This window comes from Lasioglossum baleicum, chromosome 16 (genome assembly GCF_051020765.1).
Source record: "Lasioglossum baleicum chromosome 16, iyLasBale1, whole genome shotgun sequence".
Lineage (NCBI taxonomy): Eukaryota > Metazoa > Arthropoda > Insecta > Hymenoptera > Halictidae > Lasioglossum > Lasioglossum baleicum.
This window is the reverse complement of record NC_134944.1, coordinates 3,895,837-3,918,688: the sequence shown is the minus strand read 5'-3', so window position 1 is coordinate 3,918,688 and position 22,852 is coordinate 3,895,837. Positions and strand designations below refer to the sequence as shown.

Genomic DNA, 22,852 nt, shown 5'->3' with positions numbered 1-22,852 from the left:
AAAATAGAGACTCGCAGTGTAACTAAAGCCTCGGGATATATTTTTCAGCCATGTTGTGAACACGCGGACAGAGCTAACAGTGCTTGTTCATCAATATGCGAGACTATAGCAATTTCATTCGTATTTTCACGGAAGCTGCACACTAATCAATAGTATTTATATTACAATGGTCATCTTAAATGAAGAAACTTTTCATCTACTGTCACATTTTGTAGAATGAGTGCAGTGTGATAATTAAATACTGGAAAGCATTATGAGTAATTTAAAATAGTGAAGATATGAGAAGAATTTAATACTGTTATATTATTTTCAACCTATCAAATATATAAAGAAGACCAATTTCTATTTCACTTGATATTGTTGAAATTCAGCTGGAACTTTTTTATTTTGCATAGAGATCCGCTGTCTATCTAATATAATATATGTATATCTTTGTGAATAAAAATTAAATATTCCTATCGTGCTTATCTATCGGTTCGCATTTCACCGAATAAATGGCTCCGAATTTTGGCGGTATTTAATTGGCCGATCAGCGCGTTAAACTGTCGGAGCTGTTAAAATAATTTGACACATACTATCAAGCACAAACTGGATTAGTCTGTATCAATTTTCGGCACGGGTCCGTTGCGCCTGGTTAAAATTTCTGGCATTAATTCGACGGTCGAGTCCCGGGCAAATCGAGCAGAAAAATTCGTTGTGTAATAGGAGGAGCGGTGTGCGGTAAACAGGGAGGGCGAAAGTATTTCTCGAAATCAAATAGGTGGTTTCGAATAGGCAGCCAGACGGAAATATAGTTCGCGTGACAGTAAATCTGCGGTCAGCGGAATCACCGTTGCACACGCGCCGCTATTTAAATCGCTGGTATGTGCGGAATCGCAGAAATGGCTGGCAACTTGTTTCGTGTCTTGTTGCCCTCTTTTTTTTTCGTGTTCCACGCGGACGCGATACTAATGCAATAATGAGATTTCACGTTCGTAATTTCGCTGCCGCTTCCCGTTCGATAAATGTAACCTTACTGCCGCCATTCTCGTTCGAACTAATTTACACCGCCGAATGGCGATGTCACGCTTTTTCCAATTAACCTTTTACGCGAATCAGAAACAGGTTTTTTCCTCCTCTTCTTCACGGAACAAATGCATTCTTTAAATAAGCAATTATTTCCGAAGGATCTACTAGGTTCAAGAGTATCGAATTCTAGTCGGCAACAATTTTTAAAACAATTTCTGGCCACCATAACATAATAATACTCGACAAAGAGCAGCCGCAATCCGCAATAAACAACGGCAAAGGGTGAAAGGGGCGATTAAAATTAAATCGCGCTTTATATTTTATTCGGCCGGGGGATTCGTGCTCGTCACAAACGCGAAAGCGTCTGCAGTGCACTCGTCGCGCATGGGTGGACAGATTAAACGGGTGCATAGCGTTCGAGCTGCATCGGCGAGGGTCGCAGCATTCTTTTTAACCTCTCTCGCTTTGCTCTGCCGCGGAATCATTCTGAGACTCATATCGGAATCAATTTCCCGGTGGCCGGGGTTTCGTGCCGGTCCCGGTGTCGGCGTTCCCATCTAATCTGAATCGATCTTCGGGGTCCCGTGATAAGAGACCGCGAGAAAAAGAGAGAGCACGCCGTGAGGGAGAGCAGAGAATTTTACGGCGCCATCGGTTTCAATTATTGCAGCGTCGCGTCGCCGGTCAGATCGCGGGAAAATACGCTTGACCGTCTTCACATGGCTGATTGATATACGAGGCGAGTCGCGCGGTTTCATTCGACCCTTATTATTTCATCGTTAGCGGCCCCGTCAACATTTTCCTCGCCGATCATGACGAGGGTACTCTAAAACATTCTCACTTCGATCTAGCCGCATTGCTATTTAAATCCATCGCCGCGAAACTTGTCATCCGCGCCGTCCGCTTCGCTTTCGAACTTCCCGCGAAACGATACGTGCTCTTCTCTATTTGTTTTTTTTATTCACAACAGACCAGGCAACACGATTTTAAAGGAATTTGTACAGGACGTGGTTCCCTGAAAATTTTCGAACGACGAAACCCTATTTATGGGGAACTAGAGGGTCTGGGACAATGATTGTTATTTCAAGATATTGTCTAAGCAATATTTACAAAATTCATCTTCTCTTGCAATGTCTCCTCATAATTCTTCAGCACTGAATTCGAACGGTCTGCGTCCGAGCGTAAAAAGGATAGGTGTTCGTTACTAAATATTTTGATAGGAACGCATTCGCACACTTTAGGCAGAAAGAAAAGAATTCGTTCGATCGTTATAAAGCTGCGAGTCCTAAGTATGCCACAGAACGTGCTCCAGGCTGTTGTAAAGGAATTTGTGAGTTGATTCTCGTATACTACCTCGGGCGAGGACAAGCATTTGTTGCGAAAACTTGTTGCACTAAATTCTCACGATGTTGCTGTGCACACATCTTCAAAGATATTTCAGCACGATAAAATGAGAAAAATTGTCCACCTCTAATGCGGGGTAATGGAGTTAAATTCGAACGTTTGAAATCAAGAAATTAATTTCCCCACACCATTGGATCACAGTGGCACAAAACAGGGAATTGATAAGTTTAATAGAGACTCATCTACCTTCAGAAGCGCCCCTTCAAAATCAGGGGTAAAGAGTAAACCCTCCAATTACAGTTCCCAGCAATGCATTTGAAATATTAACGAAAATTGGACGTAGCACATTGTGTCTGCCGCAAGGTACAGCGCATTCATGATTGGGACACTCGACTCTGTCCATTAAGAAGAAAATTAATACAGTTTCGGGAGTTCCATAGATTCTCTATACACCGGGCAGGCTATTAGTAAAACTGGCTTAAATTATATCCGTATAAATAATGGCGGTAATTAACAGGGCTAATTGTTTTCCAGTGGCCCGCCGGGCTTCTAGGCACGTCAATCATGTTTATGAAAAAGAGGCGAGCGGAGAGCGAACGTTGTTGACTGTCGGGAGATTTTAAACGTTCCATATTCACGAAGAAAGAATTTTACATTTACTTCTCTGCCGCGCGTTTTGCACGCGATTTAGCTTTGACATGCGAACGGTGACACGGGTGCACGCTGTGTATGCGAACGTTTCGACGGCGAATTTTTGCGAACACTTTCGCCGACCAGTCGGGACCCAACCAAATTATTTATCAATAAATAGTAGTCCAGCTTCTATTTCTTGTCACTGGACTGCGGATCTTTATGCAAAATCACCGCTTTGGAATATTTTAATTTATTTCTGAAAAGGCTGCGCTATCACGGAAAATAAGATTTTATTCTATTCGAGTTTCGCGCGCGTTAAATTCGTGAGCGAAAATTGCGAATTGCATAAACATTACAAATTATAAAATTGAATTTTTGTAGACCTTGTTCAATTTATATAATCTCGAGAATTCTGAAATAATAATGAAACCCTTCGTGTAACTGATGCAATTTTTCTGCAGTTTTCATCATTGAATGCAACATGACAATTTAATGCGCACACCGGTTAGAGAAATGCACTCAATCAACCATTATAACAATGATAAAACTGAATTTTTGGAGACCTCGTTCAATTTCTGTGATCCCAGTAATTCTAAAATGACAATGAAACCCTTCATACAACTGAAGCTTCCATAATTGAATGCAACACGATAATTAAATGCGAATACCGGTTAGATATAGCATTCGAGCTTAGCAGCAGCGGGAAATGCAAGTACAAGGATTATAACGTTCAGTCGTTGCGGACCCCGTTTCACTGAATCCTTTTTTTCTACGTGGAACCTGCACATACGGATAGGTTTAATGAACACTTAACTACAACGGTACTTTATTCTCCTCTTTTTCCGTCCGTCCCGGCCAGCCAGCGATTTGTTAGCTTACACGTTTTTTCGCTGCTAATTACTCATGACGCAATTATTTAAACGTGCCGCGCTTGCTCCCTATTTGCAAGGACAGTGCATTACGTCTTCGTGTTCTTGCTGGGGCGCCTATTTTGGGATGGATTCGGATGTGTTACGCTTGCCTGTGTACACGTTCACGTCTCTGTGTAAGGAGTGTCTCGTTTTAATGAACCCACGTAATTATCTCCCAAACTATTCGTTATTCGGAAAAGGGTTCAAACACAGCTCGCTGTGCTTTCAAAGGGATCTTTTATGGAAACGGACTTATACGGCTGGGGACATGAAGCTTATGTTCACGTTTAAATAGGGACAACCATTGCCTGTTTATAATTTTATTACATTAAAGAATTCTTGGGTAATATTGTACATTAATATTTGATCTATTTGTACATTATACAGGGTGAGTCTCGTAACATACTCGGAGCATACAGTGCTTTAATCTGTTTTTTTATCGAGATAAGAGGGTCATCTTTTGTTTCTTAAATGGAATGTCTAATATTTGTTCTCAAATTCGGATAAATGATGAAATTCTGCGTAAAGAAGTATTATACAAAGTGGAACTCTTGTTTGAAACATTTTTTCGTACAACATATAACTGACGAGTTATACCTTATAGTATAAGCAACATTTAGGTTCCAAAATAACTGTGCTCAAAATCATATTACCGACCTAATAATATTAAATAAAAGATCAAAAAATAATTCGAGTGAGGGTAAATTGATCTTTAATTAATACGAAACACAGTGGACAGATTAAAACCGATACGATAGCGTCGTCGTGTGTACTCTGCGAATTATGAGGGTTTAAAGCACGGTAGAAGACTGATACCCGAGGCGTAGGGGGTCCGTAGTTAATCTGATCACGTGTCTCGCGTAATCTCGATCAATTATCCGAAAGTGCCGTGAGAATCGGCCGTGTTGACACTTTCCCGGGCAACAGGGAAACACCGTTCGTTGGTCGTTGCTCTTACAGAGAGACCTCCCGTTAGCGTGAAAACGTAAGGATAGGCGAGGACGACGATGGTGACATTGATCGGGGGGACAGTTTCCATGATACCCTCTTGAAGAGAGACGGTGCTGCTACCCACGGACACCAAAACCGAGAGGTGAACTATGTTTACACAGTAGTAGAGAGGTTAGATCCTCTTCATCTCATCTCCAATGTCCGCAAACCGCCTTCGTCGCGGCGTCGGAGTCGCTTCAGCTCGGCCAGTTTCAGAAACCTTCGGGCTTTCCCCTCTTTTTATTTGCCTTCGGCTCCTATAATCGGCAGATCTAACACACGGACCTATCGGCCAACCGTTCCCCAAGCTTTTACGGAAATTCAATTTCGGATATATTGCATGGAACTGATTTATCGAACACCGACGCGGTGAGAAGTCGCGCGCGAACTGCGAGAAACGCCGCGCCGCGTCCCGACAATTATGAAATTCCGGTGAAGTATACTGATAACATTGCTTTCATTAATGCGCTGAAATAATCCGGGCTGCTTCAGCACGCAATTTTTTCGCTCACAGACAAGTTATTGCGAAAAAGCCGAGCGCATAAATAGTTTTCCGGCTCATTGTATATCGCGAGACAAATTCTCCCCTGTCTCCGAGCTGGTACACACGAGATATTTCCCCGCAAAACTGTGTCAGCATATTTTAGGAGTAAAAGTGTCACCGGAATGTTGCATCGGATATGGTTTTGTGAAGAATTTCTGACAAAAATACGAGCCAACGATGCTCTCGTTTCACGTTCATTTAAGCTGTTTCGATCTGCCCAGAATTGATTGTATAAATACAATAAAATCGCTGTTGATCTATTTTAATGTATGTACCAATCACTCTTTTTTCAAGGATCCTACTAATTCACAAATTGCGAAGCAATTGGAACGTTGATTTATGAAGAATTTCTGACAAAAATACGAGCCAGCGATGCTCTCGTTTCTCGTTTAATCAAGTTATGCCGAACTGCTCTGAATAATCGTATAAATTATAAATAGTGGTAGGTACATTAAAAAAGATCAGCAGGGATTTTATTTCATCTTTGTTTCAAGGAATCTACTAATTGCCCGTTTTTAATTACGCTACTAGTTACAGATTGCGAGACAATCATGCTCGACGATTTTTCCCATACGATTTTCCCTGGAACGAAGTTTAATATGAAACTCAATTTCACGTTTTGATTTATTTTGTTATCGTTGTTCCCCCCCCCCCCCCCCCGTTCTACCAGGAATTTTGATCCAAGCGCTCGTGTAACGAGTTCGTGTACCACGTACACGTACATAGTTTGCAAATGGCGACCGATATCCTATAATTATCCCGCAGTTCCGTTGTTTTCCGACTGATTTCTAGTGAAAGATTGCCAGCCATTGTCAATTACTTGCGATCCCGACGGTTATCGAGGCTATTCGTCTATAGGCGGTCGCGAAAAAAGGGCTCGATTGATGAAATGTGATTTTTCCGCCGAATCGGAAATCCCAAAGGGTCCAATTACTTTCGGTCATCTCTGTCCAGTTTTAATATATTATTCTGTGACGCACGCGCGCACGAGTTTCGACTCTCTTTGTTTATTTTCCTGACATCCGTCGTGTAATTGGCTAATGAAATATCGCCAGATGAATCGGCCATTGAAATATCGGCTAATTGGATAACTAGCTCAGCCGGTTTCTGTTTTCAATTTCATTGATGGCCGATGTTTGATACAGCCCGACGGGAAAATAGCTCATTAAACGGGAAGAAAGCAGAGATGGAACAGGTGCTTGCGAGTCATCGATCAAATCCTTTGTTGCGCTCGCCAGAGTTTTCTCGGGTGAGCCATCCCCGGTGCGTTCAACCCTATTTTCTCTCTGAATACCTCTCTCAATTCTATACTTTTTCCATCCTTTACTCCACAATTTTACAATGTCCGATGTATCAAATAAATTTGCGATGCGCCACTGTAATCCGCGATAATCTTCTTCAAATCTGTAATGCAACTTTTAAATCGTTTACACAGTGGCCGAATAGTCGACACGGTAATCCTCTGCAATCTTCCTCAAATGCAACTCTTGCGAAGTTAATACCGTAATAAAAGCCACATTTCGATGATTAAATGTTTTAGTTGGACGCTCGTGCTTTCGGAAATCTTTTGAACAATTTGACAAACGTTTTGTCAAGAGCGTTACATTGTATAAGGTCTTTCATTATGGAGTGTTATTTTACATTATGAATTTGTTTCATGCATTTATAACAAAAACGGACACGTACATTTTAAAGCAGTGGACATGTTAAAAATATTTAAAAACATCAATGTGTTAGTTTCAGCTTAATAGGATAGTTGAAAGAAGGATACAATTTTTATTTGACTCCTGTGTCCTGCAATCGATACGAACAGTTTCTATTTTGTCATTGAATTAAACGTTTTAGTTGGACGTTCATGCTTTCGAAAGTCTTTTGAACAATTTGACACACGTTTTATGAAGTGCATTGAGGTTATTTTACATGAGAAAAAACGCTGTTCTTCTTACAACTTTACTAACTGCAATCTTCAGAAAATAGAGAACAGCGAGAAGTTAAAAATGACACGATTTAATGGACACCTTTATTAACAGTGTCTCTAATGAAAATCTGTTGCCACGTTCATTAAATTGCAAAGCGCTTCACCTAAAATGAACCCATCATTCGACGATCCCCATTAGCAAAAACCCGCCCACGATCTCGCTCGAAATTTCAACATTGTTCCCCAATTAAATCTCCCAATGGTTCTACGAAACGGTTCGCTAAAAACGTTTGCCCGCGTTGCGGTCTACTTGAACTTCTCTGCGCCCGGATTTCATCAAGTTTTTCGGTGCCTTAATCAGAATTCTACAGTGGGCGAAGATCGGGTAAAACAACGTTTCCGCTGACGAAAACCGTCGGATCACCATTATGGCGCGTAACTCCCGGCAAATTTCGCGCGCTTCCCTAACCAATTACCACTTTAACGACGCGTTCGAGAACGGGAATCAAACGTTCTAAACGTCTCGCATTGTGCCAAGCCCGGAACAACTAAATCCAATCCGCGCCGGCAATATTCGCGAAACGAGCAATCGCTGTCGCGAACCTAGCAGGGCAAGTAAATCCGACGTTGCGGATACTGTTAGCAATTATTGCTCCTCGGATTTTTATGCTCGTCCCGATTTTTATTGTTTCTTTTTTTAATAATACAGCAAGTGATTCTGCGTATAACTACAAATTGAAGAAAAGTTTTCGAGAAAATCGAGTTTGTACAGTGGGAGACAAGCGACTGTGTATGTAAAAAGTAGAATTGGTTCGTCATGGTCAGACACGTCAGACAATTCCTGTCGAATAGCACACTGCTGCATCTTCGAAATAATTTTCGCTTGCTTATAGCAATAAGTAATATATGTCTAGTAAGACAGCGGATTTGATGTATTAAGCATAATTAAATAGACCGTAAAACAAGCTTTAAAATGACATATAACTCATTCAATTAAGGTAAATATATTTATTGATATAAGATTGCAATTAAAACTAAGGAACAAAAATCCTGCATTTCTATTTTTAAAGATATTTTCTATAAGGTGTAAATTTCATTTCCAATTTTTTGTAAAAACAGTAGAAGAATTTTAAAACACTATTATATAATTTTCAACCAATTAAACATATTAAGAAAGAAAATGAATTCCTGTTTCACTCAAGTTTGCTGGAGTTCAGGCACGACATCTTTATTTTGCATAAAGATCTTTGCATAAAGAAATGACCATAATTCCGTGAGGTATGTCATAGGAATTTAATAAATGATTCCGCTACACTACAAACACAATCAACTTGTTTTGTCCCCATTAAATTCAGTAAACTCTGTTCCTGACACAGAGCGAACGAACTGTCGAAAACGTTTGTCGAAAATATCGAATGAAAAATATTTTTTAATCAACGAACGGTATAACAATACAGAATGCCACTAAAAAAATGGATGAAACGATAAAAATGCCTGCAACCATCCAATTCGTCAATTGAAATAGTCGTTGCTAAAAATAAAACAGAATTTCGTTACCTCAGCTGTAAGTAGAAATAGCGAGTAATGGTCAGACACAGTGTCACATCTAAACCGGACACGATGAAAAAAAAGTCTAGATTAATTTGAAGAGAAACGCGCCCTAGCCTAAGTCACAATCCACCGACGGCGCCGTACTACCCCCATAAATACCGATTAGCAAGAAAATTAGAGACAGGGGCGTAGCGTAGGGGGCCGCTTGGAAAAGTTTCATTTTCCCGAGTCTTAATCTCAGTAATTTGATCCGGGTGCCTTAGAAGTTCCGTCCCGCAACGAATGTTAATCGGGTTATTCGCGGCTCCGCCCCACAAAAGCGATAAGCAGAAAACATGCTTACCATACCCTCCCCCCCCTGTCCCCACCCATTTAAAAGCCGGTTTCTCTCTCTCTCAACGGCATATCGTCGGCCCTGCTGAGAAGAATCAGATAACGTCACCGGTGAATATTAAAGGTCGACGGAAGGATGGTACGCGGTCGCTCACTAGAGGATGACGTCGACGCGGGGGTGGCAGCCGGAACTTCCTGGGCCCCCTGTGTTATAAAATCACGGGACTTTGAAGCAGTGTAAATATTACTGGATGAATAATTCGCGGCGAGCGTTTCCCGGTCTCGTAGCCCGCGGGGCTCTACGGGTTTCCGTGGAGCATGGTAACGAGACCGCAACAAGGAAAAACGATATTTAGTAGGGGCCGGAAAACCGGGGGGCGGGGAACGTAACGATCCGCCCCGGAAAGGCGGAGGAGAAACCGGTTCCTTAAGCCCTTGTTTAAATTTCCTATAGAATAACCCTTCGCGGAGAGTGCAACTAGGAAATTTAATCACCGTATAGCAGCTCTCGGTTCACCCCGGGCTACGAAACTAGCAAATTCAGTAACATCTTCCAGAAGTTCGTTATCCCTAACCATACCCATCCCCTGCCCCGTTGCCCGACGAATCGACTTCGGCTACGGCCGGAGACAAAACGATGGGACACCGTACTGGTGTTCAATTTTTAAGTATTTGTTACCTTCACCCCTTCCCGTATTTTGACGAGCCAGACTCGCAATGATGATTTTAACAATGTGTAACAAATATGAATGTGACGCGTTTCTTTTTAGATGAAATTATTACCTTAACCCCTTCCCGTATTTTGACGAGCCAGACTCGCTCTGAAGATTTTAACAAAGTCTAACAAATATGAATGTTATACGTTTCTTTTTAGATGAAATAAAATTTGATTCGTTTGTAATCAACATTAAAATACATGTAGCATTTTCTTTTCCCTCCTACGACATTTTTGTGGATGAAGACGTTTTAATCACTGTAACTGTGAAGAAAATGGCACAGCAATGGGTTAAGGGGTAGTCTCGTTTCCAGGATTGCGAGGGTGCGAGATGCGCCTTCTCATTTCTCGATAATGCAAAGATGGGGTTATTCAGTAGTGAAACGCGCTAGATAAAAGATCAATCTAGACCGCAGTCGCCCTCAAAAGTCATATTTTTACGTTTACGAGGCGTAATTTGCATTATCATTTTATATTTTAAAAAAGAAAATAGATTTCTATTCCTTTCCAGTTTGTTGCAATTCAGGTAGAAAATTTTTATTTTGCATGAAGACCTGCTCTCTGTTCATGAAACATGCGTAGCTTTATGCTTCCGAATGATGCAAATTAAAAATAGGATTTTTGAAGGCGACTGCGGCCTAGATTGATCTTTTATCTAGCGCTTTTCACTACTGAAAAATGCCATCTTCTAGAAACGAGGAGGATCATCGCGCACCCTTGCAATCCCGGAAACAAAACTACCCTCTCAACCCCTCGCTGTACCATTATCTTTACAGTTGCTGCGATTGAAACGTCTTCATCCCTAAAAACGTCGTGGAAGAGAAATCATAACAAGTCTGACTCGGAGAGAGCCAAATATAATATATGTGAGCACTGAAGTAATGCGAGTTGCGAGTCGCAGTGCTCACCATTCTTCGGCCATTTAAAAAAATAAAAAAAAGGGGTTAAATCGGCTAACATGTTCATCCGTCATTGTTTCACACGCTCGCGATACAATGTACGGCCGGCCGGTCCATTACCGTCGTTAAAAGCAAGTGAAAGTAATTGATGCTATCAATTAGCATCTTTGACGTGATATTTTTACGAACATTTAAATCAGCGGGGAGCTGCTATAATGCACGGGTGAAAATAAAATTTGTTAATTAAATGATCGCGTCGCACGAGCCGTCGCATCGAGCTTAATTAATTTCCGCGATAATATAATACAGTCGACCGACATGAAAAGCGAGTAAACCGTAAAAATATACAATTTCCTTCCGGAAAGAGGTGAAACATATTTTCCCGTGAAAAATAATAAAAGAAAATCGAATCCGCGCAACCCACATAATCGTTCATTAGTTAATGCTTCGCAGTGCACCGATAATGCATTCTAAGCGGAAATTTATACCGGCCCGACGGTAAATTGTTGCACATTGCGATACCGTGTATTTGTTATCTATTGATGAACGAGATATTTATCCTACGGATTTGCGCGAACAATTTGCCCCTCATAAATAATTCTTACATCGATCACGTAACAATGAATTTTCAACGAGCCGCCGCGCGAGGTGGGGGGAAACGCGACATGTAATTTATGCATTATTGGATTAAATTCGCCCGCGGAAATATTTATTCCATAAATTAGTTTTTCATTGTTTACAACAATCCAGCGTTAATACTATCCCATAACGCAGAGATTGCTTCGATTCGACGTGTCCTCGTGCACGGTCGTATTTATTTTACAAATGATTCGTGTCGGGAAAAACATAAAAATTGTTGACACGTCGTGCGCAACGATTTCGCGCGCTGATTGCGTACAGATGCGCCTGTAAACGCATATATTTGTTAGAGCACGATTGTTTTAAACATGGACATCACCCCAAATGAAGTGACACCGGAATAATTGTTCCACTTTCTCGCCTGCAAACAATCGTGAATGTTGTGTATATTTATAAACAGAGATACGATGCTTGTTGACAAACTGAATTAATTGTTAACACTCGGGAACGATGTCATAACGCTCTCCGCAAATGCGAGTTTATCAAGTCACCGTATCCAATTTCCAACCTGCTATTTTATTCGCGCGAAAAAATATGTTCGCTCGGGGAAAAAAAACTTTCCTTCTTGTTGTTTTTAAAACTGGATTAATTCCGCTTCGGAATACATATTGTGTCCCCCGCTACGGTTTTGAGAAACATAAACGTTCCACGTCCACTGATGTGTCCATAAATATTCAGACAGCTGGCAAATTTTGGCTATGATAATATAACTGCTTTCCAACAAAGTTAATATTAAGTCAGCGGTCCGTTGTTATGGAATAACTAAATACTACGACATGTTTGCACTGCAATTGATAAACTAATCGTGTATTTTCCCAGAAGAAAAACAATTTCAGATATATTGTACGAAGGGAATTTTTCGGGTGTAATTCAATGCTAGAAACAAACAATTTAGTGCGCAACTATTTCGAGCGACAGCGCGCCTCGCTATCAGCGAGCTGCGCCCAATTTATATGCTGTCAGTGTAATAGCAACCAAACTGAAAATAGAAATTTATCTGGAAAACTGTACAACAACGAACAGCAAATCATACAATGTATCTTTCGCGGAGCGGCGATATTGGAGGTTTGAAAAATATCAACTGCACGACATAAACTATGGTGCAATTCATGCAAGCGGAAAAGCAAAATTGCAAACCGTTTTTTTTCTTTTTCATCGTGTCAGGCATTGGGCTTGAATTTCTGACAACAAGCAATTCCGGTTGATAAATGATAAACTGTCCCGCGGCATGGACGAAGAATAACTAGAGCGGGTTTTCTAATAAAATATGATTCACTTACCTGCAACTTTCGTTCGGCGAAATTCAAATAATGTTGCATTTCTTGCATTCTTCTTTGGAAGCTGTTCTCCTACAATTGTTATTCCTTTTTCTACAGTCAGAAGATTAGTGAGATCGCAATGTGTAGTCAGTCATCAAAGTATATATTTGTGTATATTCGTTCATATATTGAATACATTGTCAATGAAATATATTCTAAAGAAAACAAATAATTTTCAATTTGTCTTAACGATGTAGGAGAAGCAACCGTTGGAAAATGTGATAACTTCTTCGAGAAGCATCAACATTTTACAGAGAGAATTTAAACTCGTAATTAAAGTTAATTTCACAATTGTTATGTAGTCCTAAATTAATTAAACAAAAACCGTAGCCACTTTTCCAGAGTCGCAGAGCTCCCCTTAAAAATACAATTTTTCCAGTATCGTGTTGCACACTCAACATAATTGCTTTTATTTTACCCTAATTTGTACGCACAAATGATATCCAGCATAATGAAAGGTCTGTTAATTAATTAAAATGGAACGAAATGAAATGAAATTCTAACCAGCAAGTTAATCCAACGTCCCTAAACCATACAATGCTTCACGTATCTTTTCTAAAATAATTGATATCACGCGGAACATAACAATACCTGCACCGTTGCAGATACAATTCTTATAGGAAGCAAGATCGTCGGCTTCTAGGTAAGTCATCGAAAAGTCTATCAACAGGCTTTTCCGGTGAGATGTTAATCAACGTCTGCGGAACGTGTCGAATCTCGGATCTAAGAAGATATTGAATGGACCGGGGCGGAAGTAAACTTTGATGACCGACTACTCGGCCCTGTTCTACCACGCTAGTGATCCCTTATAGAAAATAGAAGTTGCTCTCGCGTGGAAGGCGATCAGAAGAAATAATCCAGAGACTTGTGCATCTTTGTACGTCGGTTTATTATCATAGTACTTTGACACTGGTTATTTTAAGAAAGATAATGTCTAGCCTCTTCGTTATTTCTTATCTGCTCTCTCCCGCTCTTATCCTCCAGTTTCTTTTCTTTTTTTTTTCTGTTTGTCGAGGAGTCTTGGCAACTCTCCAAGTCGCTAGAATTAAGTTCGGAAGCTATGTTTCTGTACACTCGGTGTTGCCCGCCGTCGAGAGCGGTTTCCAACTCGCGATCATTTCTCTCTCTCTCTCTCTCTCACTCTTTCTACTCTTACATCCTCACACAAACACGTGCACACTTACACACTCTCTTTCTTTCTATCTCTCTCTCTCTCTCTCTCTCTCTCTCTCTCTCTCTCTTGGTTACTTGCTCTCTTCGCTCGCGCACTCTCTCCTCTCACTCTGTCTCGCAGCGTTCGATAAAAGTTCCTCAGGAATCCTTCTCTCTTACACACGTACACACACACATACATACTCTCTCTCTCTCTCTCATTCTCTCTTTCCCCAGCTCCTCGGCGCTGTCATTCAAACGTACAATTCGCCGCCGCGAATTTCACGCCACCGGTTTTCTTCTTCCCGGTTTCTGTACCCGCACTCGTGCACCGGCGAACAGGAAGCGAACGTCCAGCGAAACGCGCGACGAGAGTTCCGCTACAGAGAGACGCGGCACGTTACAGTTATTATTGTCACTATGTGCTATTCAACGTCGGCCCCTCGATCGGAGAGATCGATCGGAAATCGTCGCGGCCAGAGGCTGTCCCTCTGTGATTATTGCCACCAGCAATTTACCTTCCTACTTCTTCTTCATCTTCTTCTTCTTCCTCTCCTCGTTCCAGCACGGACGAAGCATCGGAGTAAGTCCGGATGTTTGACGATCGATCAAGAGACCCCGGCGTACACCTCGCTCGTACGCGGGCGTGTTTAATTTTAATTCGGAACGAATATACCCCGTTCAAACCACTCTCTCTATCTCTCTCTCTCTCTCCCCCGGCTGAAGCGTATCGATTCCCCGCTGAATGTAATCGAGCACTCTAACGAGTTCATCGTTTCTCCCGACGGACCGGATCCGACGTGGGGGTGCTAGCCTTCAGAACAGATGATCCGGAGATGTCTTTTGTACTGTGTCATCCGTTGACGACCGGGGACTAACCTCTACATCCCCGTCGGCACAGTCTTCTAAGATACACTACCGCTTCATGGAAGCATGGACACTTCGTTTACAAGTTAAAATAATCATTCATGACTTGTATAGATAAAGTAGCTTGATATTGTCATCCTTCGTTTACCAAACAATAAGTCAAGTCACTAATATTCTACTTTCTCGAGTCAGACACATAAATATACGCGTTATAGAAAAAAGTGTCTTAATTCGACAACCCAGGTCTGGACACTGTTACGAGGAGTCCCGTGAAAATCACCGACACAGGTCGCTTTGATACAGTTTTCACCGACAACGACTTTCACGATATTAGCATCGCTCGACGACAACGTTAACCGACTGCATCTAACTCGTTCTAGTGTAATAATGATAGTTTTATACAAAAGTAAAAGTGTCAGTGCAGAATGGTTAAAGCCAAAGTTACTGTAATTTCCGTACCAATTTTTCCTCTTAATTTCCAAGTGTCCATACTTCGACGAGCAGTAGCGTACACGTGTAGAATATACGCCACGATCAGGATCGAGTTTCTGCAATCGTCCTTTCGCGATGAGCAGCGTGTCTCAGTGAAGAATGCTGGGTCGCTGCTCCGTTCTTCCGAAGCACCTGTCGAGCACCCGGTAGCCGGAGAACAGGGACGAGGCTCGGCTGACGGGTCGTCGTGTCTGTCGTTTCTCCCTCTCGAATAATCGAGCGTGATCCGACTCCGGTCACCAAAGCTCCGTGGTCGGGGTGAGCGTGTGCACCTCGATGTTCTCGTGCCGATGATACCTGTCCCTGCGGCGCAGAGTGGCTCGGCGAGACAACACCACGGTTAGCGCAGCTGCGGCGCCTAAAATCGCGCCGACCAGTACCAGCATGCCCGGATGAGCACCCGCGGATAGAGCTTCGGACACCCTGGCGTCCGAATTGGTCGCCCGACCGTTCAGTTCATCCTCCATCGGATTCCCATCGAGACCGTTGTTACCCAGCACCAGGTTCTCCTTCGTCAGATTGTTCAGTCTCTTCGAGTACTTGTCCTCTTCTCCTTCCGTTCCAGCCTGAAGCTCTTGCTCGATCTCCTCCTCCATCCGTTTCTGCGCGGCCAGTTTCGTCAGCACGAACGAGTCAGTCTTGCTCGAGGTTGGTCTGCTCTTCAACCGTTCTTCTTCTACCATCCGGTTATCCAGAACGTCCTCGTCCGTCCCGTTAATTGACGGTCTACCTCCGCCCGTCCGCCGATACGACGGCCCGTCGACGTCTGTAATTAAATTCTTAATCTCCGCCGACGTCTGATCGACTTTGATTATATCCTCGGTCTGGCTGCGCATCTTCGCAGCGCTCGCGTTCCTGAAGGACGTCGGCGCCTCGTAGAAACGAGTCTCGTTAGCGGCGACTTTCAGCGTCGATGCTCTCACCCTGCCGAGATCTACCTTGGAGACGTTGTACGATCGATACTTGAAGAGATCGGCGTCGGTTGCGTTGGAAGACAGAATATTTGGCTTGCCAGGGGAAGACACGAGTCTGACCGAGTCCGTGATCTCGGTGGTTGGCATAACCGTGGTGATCGGTGTCGGTGGCGAAGGTAGCTCGCAGAGACGCGATCCTAACCATTCCTGCGGGCCAGCGCATCGACCCGGCTCCACGTCTTTGTTCAGCTGTTTGTGCTGCTGCAACCACTCGGCTACCCAGTAAAGGTCCTCCGTGCAAATCCAGTTGTTTCGGCTGAGATCCAGGACCCTGAGCTGAGGCAACATGTACGGCAGATCGAACCGCAGCCCGGTGATGTTCGTTCCGGACAGGTTCAGATGTTGCAGGCTCTTGCAAGCGGACAGCGCGGCGTCATCTGCTAAAAGCTGCCTGGCCAGAGCCGGGCTCTCCGATACGTCGAGCAACACGAGTCTTTCGGGCGTGGGTACCGGGAACGCCATGTCACTTTGCTCCTCTTGCCGTTGCTCGAGCGAGGTTAATCTCGACATACGGAGCTCTGCGAGATTGCTCGGTCCACTCAAGGTATTAGCCGGCAGCGTTTTAATGGGATTATTGGACAGATCGAGCTGTTCGAGCAACGGTAATTGACCGAGCGAGCCCACCTCGATCTCGCCGATCTCGTTCTCGTTCAGCGTCAGCGATTTCAGATTGTACAGCCCTTGGAGATCGTTCAGCTTCAGTTGAACGATCCTGTTCCGTCGCAGATCGAGGCTCGTCAAGCTGCTCGGCAGACTTCGCGGTACCCGAATAAGGACGTTCCCAGAAATATCCAATTCCTCGAGCACCTCTAAACGTCCCAGAGCATCGTCCTCTATATCTGTCAATCGATTCTCAGAGATGTCCAATATCCGCAACAGGGGATAGCTGTCGAGGTCCCCGCCGCGGATCGTGGTCAATTTGTTGCCGGCCAGTCGCAATGCTCTCACGGATCTCGTTAACGCGGCCGGAACTCTAGCCAGGCCTGTTCGAGACGCGTCCACGGTTTCCAATCGTCTACCGGTGCCCAACAACAGAGACACGTCTCTTTCCTTCAGCGGATTCTCGGACAGTTTCAACACCGAGAGACCGGGAAGCGGTTGCAAAGTTCCCGAGGCAGCTCTAGCCAGTCCGTTCCTGGAGACATCGAGCTCCCTCAGTCTGTAGAGATTCTCGAACCACCTGGTGCCCAACACCTGCAGCTGGTTTCCACTGAGATCTAACTTCTGCAGCGAATAGAGAGACGTTAAAGCGTTGTCCGGCAGCTTGGCCAGCCTGTTGTCCGACAGATCGAAGAACTCCAACCGATCGAGCCCTTGAAACGCGTCCTCGTGCACCAGAGCGATCGCGTTCCTCCTCAAACTCAATCTCACCAATCCCGTAAGCGTCCTAAATGCGCCGGCACTCAGGCTGGTGATCGCGTTGCCGGACAAGTCCAGCCTCGCGAGGCCGGTCATGTTGATCGCGCGTATCGCCAGAAGATCGTCCAACCTCTCCAAGCTGTTGCATGACAGATTCAACGATCGGATTCGCTCGAGGCCGCGCCACGTCGCGTTCAAGAACACCAACGAACAGTTCGTGAAAGACAGTTCACCGAGACACGCGAGACCCGTCGTCGAATTGTCCCCGGGCAATTGGTTGGTGTCGTTCGCGTCGAGCTCGTTCAACGCGCCGATCAGCCCGAAAACGTCCGGCGGCGGATCGGCCAGCTCCAGCTCGTCGAAGAAGCTGATCACCTCGTAATCCTCGGCACCGTCGATCAACAAGCCGCGCGTCTTCGGGGGCAGCTCGGCGAGCGGCGGCACACGTCCGCGACACTTGACAACCACGAAACCAGCAGCCGGCGACGAGTCTGTCTGAACTGCTGCGGGGGCGGTCACGGCGGGGTGACACTCGCACAGATCCGGGCACGCGGAGCCGGTCGCCATCAAGGCGAGCAGCATCAACGGAAGCCACATCGCTTCCCGCACGATCTTTTTCACATTTCGAACCGGCGCCGGTCGATCACGAAACAACGACTCGCCGATTCAACGAAACTGACTACGGTGCCGGTCGACGACGATCGCATCCCGTGACTAACGTCGAGCGTCCGGTCGCTCATTCGGTAACACTCCGGACAGGGCCACTCGGTGTTCTATGATATGGATACCGCCAAAAACTTGCACGTTATACGGGAATGCTAAGAGCGCGGGCAAGACTATCAGCCGCGTCAGACGTGATGTCCATACGAAGGACTGACAAACACTGCGGCGGCCGACTCGTAGCTGCACCCGCCGCTCCTCCGTCCCCCTATCCTCTCGCGCTCCTCTCTTCCCACCAATCCCTGTCTCTCTCCTCGACGAACCCCCGAAGTCGAGGCTCCCTCTACTATCCCCTATATCCCTCCACCCTTCCGACTCTGTCTTCTATCTTGCTTCTACCAACCCCTCAACCCCTCGCTATACTATTCCTATGCAATCTACGTCGGTGTGCGGCTCTCTACCACGCCAACGCAACAACGGCAGCCGTCGCTTTTCCTCTCGAACTCGATAAGGGGCGCCACTGCGCTTGCGTCCTCATAGACGGACCGTGGAAACGCGCACAGCCAGTACACCACGATTTCACGAACTACTGCCACTGACGACTGGCTGACTGACTGACTGCACGGTTCACTGACTGTCTGTCCGATTCCGACCGGCTTTCTTAAGCCTCAGACTCGCGTGCCGGCCGACCTGCCTCCTCCCGTCTTCTCAGGCCAGGCCCTTGAAAGCGACAGAGACGAGCACGGCCCTGGAACGTTGCTGGAAAACAGGTGGAACTAATTCTGTGGTTGGTCAATCACACGGTTGGATTTAATAGGATATACATATCTGCGGTTGCAAGGGAAAACGCCGCGTGTCACAATTCTAAAAAATTTAAACTTTATATTATGAAAACAAAGGGAAAGGGAAGAGGAAAGGGACTCGGGCCTAACGCGGGTTGGATACGTTTTCACGAAGACAGAACATCGTTGAGGTTCCTCCGAACAAAGTGATTCGTAACAGAAGACCAACCGGGTCTCACCAGTTACGGGACTTGTTAGGAACTTCATTCAAACCTGTTAGCTACTTGCAGAGTTGAGCAAAAATGTTATTTACATAAAAATTTTTGCCCAACTCTGGCTACTTGTCAGTTATGTAAACTCTTTGGTCCTCCAAGCATTTTACACGTTCATTCTCCGAGCAACACTGACTCCTAGAATGTCTTCTTATATTCAAAACAAACGCACAGACGTTCACACCATAATGTGTTCGTGAAATCAAGTCCAGAAATTCGACGATTTTCCTGTCACGATATATGTACATGTTAGGCTAATACTAAAGCACTATCTTTTCGTAAGGTATACGTAGAAAGCGAGGCTCACGAGTGGATCGCGGGGTGGAAGCAATTTTAAGACACGATCAAAGTGATCATCGCGGATCAATGGGATCGGTTTCTGGTTGGCTCACGGCGGTTTCCAGACTCCCGCGGATCCGCCCGCGTAATAATCACGTAGTGTATCCGCTAATCCGAGCGAAAGTTTACTGCCTGGCTCGCGAACTTCCTGCCATCGGCTTTCTTAAATTCGATTCGCGTGCTGGGATTACAAAGGCGCCAAGCTCCCGTTCGCACGGAGCTAGGTTAGCTAGTTTCTCGAGGCACGCACGCCTTCCTATCTTGTTAAGGCGGTCAATTCGATGCAATTCATTCGCATAAAGCTCTTTCGAACGCCTCCCGTTTCGTGGGCCCTCGTCGATTTTTCTTGCCACTTGTTTATCGAATGCGATGGCTGCTTCTCTTTCTCGTGAACAATAACAGTCAAACCTGTTTTTTGTACAGTTTTTTTATGCTGTCGCTATCTACCGCACAAAAACAGGTTTGACTGTACCTTGTGACTGGACTGAGGATGTTTATGCAATTTGCGATTTTTGTACACGAATTTTAAAAATGTGGAATCACTTAAAATCTTGTTTTCAGTAGTAGTAGCCCCTTTGTAGATCTGAAACAAACAAAAATCGTACTAAACTCTGTCGAATTTTATATTCTAGCATTTTTTAACATTTTCAGGAGCCACAAATGCGTAATTCATATACATAAATCATTTTTCATGAATGTTAGTGATGCAAATAATTCAGTTCAATAATTTTAATGTTTCTTTGAAGCACACGTTATTGAAAACTCCAGTCACAATTGATACCCGGTGAAAGATCCCGGATAATAGGAGAATCAGTATCGTAAATTGAAAATATTTCTCATTGTCGAACCTTGTTATTAATTTGGACTTAATTTATGATTGAATATTACGGTCTACCTTTCACTCATATAATCGTGATAAATTTTTCTACGTTTATTTGTTAGTACTGACCCTTCCATTCGAAGTTCGGGATATTCTTGATGAAAAGCATTTTTGTAATAACATCCCACTGTGTGAACAGAGTGAAAAATAATCTACTTGCAAATCAGTTAATACGATAGTAGATTGGAAATGATAATCATCTACATTGTACAAATTTACTGTAGAATGAAAATAGTATTCGATTTTCAACGGATCGATATTCGAGAACGTGTTCATTATTTTAACGAGTAATACGATATTTTTGTTACGGGGCGGGGTGGAAAAAAGGGAAAATCGATCATTGAAAAACGAACGTGTTTTTATTTTCACTGAATTCTTCGCGAATCGTTGGAACGATGAGGCACACACGTCGACAACAAACATCGCCGATGTTTCCATCAATTTATTATTTCGTTAGCAGTTAACTTCGCTTCGAATCAACGTATACGCATCCGCCCGAGATTATATTTCGCTTGCGTAACCAAACGTAAGCCGCTTGAATCCTATCTGTATGCCTAAGATGCCATTGTTCTCGGTTGTGCTAATGCATTCCTATTTTGAATAGAATGCCTGACTGGGGCTCTCGAAACGAGAGCCAAGGAATTTGCTGCCAATTAATTTCGCATTTTCGGGTGCTGCGCCGAATTTCCGTCTCTTCGTTTTAGTTCTGAAAATGGTATTGGACAGAATTTTTTACGTAATTAATGCGAGCAAAATTTGCAAAATGGAAAACTGAAAAGTCAGAGAGTTTCTATTTGTCTAAAGGCTAGACGATTCGAAGGCGAGTTCAGCGACCCGGAGCTATTCTAATTCGAAAAGCGAATTTTTCTTCCCACCTCAAATATTTCTGTTTGATATGATTTTCTAAATTTTATCGATACAATACTTCCAGTAGTTTATTAACACTAAACCTACCGAGCTCCAAAAGTAGCCGATAGCCTATAAAAATAACAAGATTAAATTTATTTGAACTTTGTGCGGTTGATATTAGATTATCACCGCTATTAAATGCATTTATTTAATTATTTATCACGAAAGCATCTTTATAATTTCAATAATTGTGAAATAAGAAATCTGGAGCCGGTCATGCGACCGGTGGTGGTAGGTTTAGTGTTAAAATGTTAAATACGTTTAGTTATTTATCGAATACAAATTTAATAGTGCACCAAATATTTTAAGTGAAAGAATTAGTGGCGTCTCCGAGTCAGCACTCGAGTGCAAAGGGTTAAACGACTTCGGAGTGTCCAGGCTTCCTCCGTGTGTATGTATATTGAGCACTCCGGCAAGCAGCATATCGACCCCCATAAATTACTTGCTCCCTGTCTCTAATCTACTGAGAATTACTGCGCAACTTGCCGGACTTGCCGGACGATCGGACGTGATCTTGGAACGTTTCCAATACTCCTCGATATTTCTATTCGATTAAGGGAAAACGATCGCCGCGGCAAGTTAGCGCTCCGGCCACGGTTAAATACTTGATCCAGCAGACTTAAAGGATGGATCTATCTCTCTCTCCTCTCGATCGGGGACTTCGTTAGCGGAGCTGTTTCGCCGACTACCTTCGAAGGAACCTTTGGGGGTGGAAAACGGGTAGCAGTCTGCAACTTAAACAAGCTCCCGCTTGTCAATCACGGAGACCATAAATGAGGCGTTGATTTCGACGGGGAAACGCGAACTTCGATGGACGCTAATTCTATCCGGCGATTTATCGTTGCGAAACTACGTCGGATTTCGCCAGACCGAAAGTCGTAGCTGCGGAAAATTCGAAATTGGTTCGTGGGAACGGCTCGTGATTGAAATATGCCAGCTCTCCGGGAAAATTCGAAGTTTATTGAAACAAAATACAACCCTGGGAATCGTCCTGTTGACACGGAACTTCTGCCATTTGTATTTTCAAACGCGGTTTCAGCGAAATGTCTTTGCGTTTCGATTTATCGTTTTTCTGCTTTTCAAAGCGACTTGAATTTTTTCATTTCGTTAGTCGGGAAATGGAAGCTGTTTATTCGGATTTTGATTACAGTGCGTTATAGTCGATGAATTCGCGGAATTTGTGCATTGTATTAAAAAGAGCGCCTTGAATTTTTAAATTCCGTTAGTCAAAAAATGAAACCAGTTTATTCGGATTTCGATTGCATTGCATTATGGTCGATGACGTGGGTTGATTGCTCAGCGGGCAACGATTCGAAGTTGCAGCGGTCGTTCGCGGAATTCGGCATTCTCTTAAACGCGTTT

The 22,852-nt window shown here is 43.9% G+C and overlaps 2 protein-coding genes across 3 annotated transcripts in view; one reads left to right on the top strand and one right to left on the bottom strand.

The window, feature by feature from the left end:
• Positions 1-22,852, top strand: part of Timeout (circadian regulator timeout) — a 210,896-nt gene that overhangs the window by 44,229 nt on the left and 143,815 nt on the right. The gene's annotated exons all lie outside the window — the stretch shown is intronic.
• LOC143217287 (uncharacterized) lies at positions 13,669-18,560 on the bottom strand. Its single transcript, XM_076441367.1, has one exon. It carries the CDS (start codon positions 18,243-18,245, stop codon positions 15,552-15,554), a length of 2,694 nt encoding a protein of 897 aa, XP_076297482.1. The 5' UTR covers positions 18,246-18,560; the 3' UTR covers positions 13,669-15,551.

Bases quoted from the DNA above. Each gene is read 5' to 3' on its own strand.
- LOC143217287 (XM_076441367.1), bottom strand. From the start codon at position 18,245: ATGTGGCTTCCGTTGATGCTGCTCGCCTTGATGGCGACCGGCTCCGCG.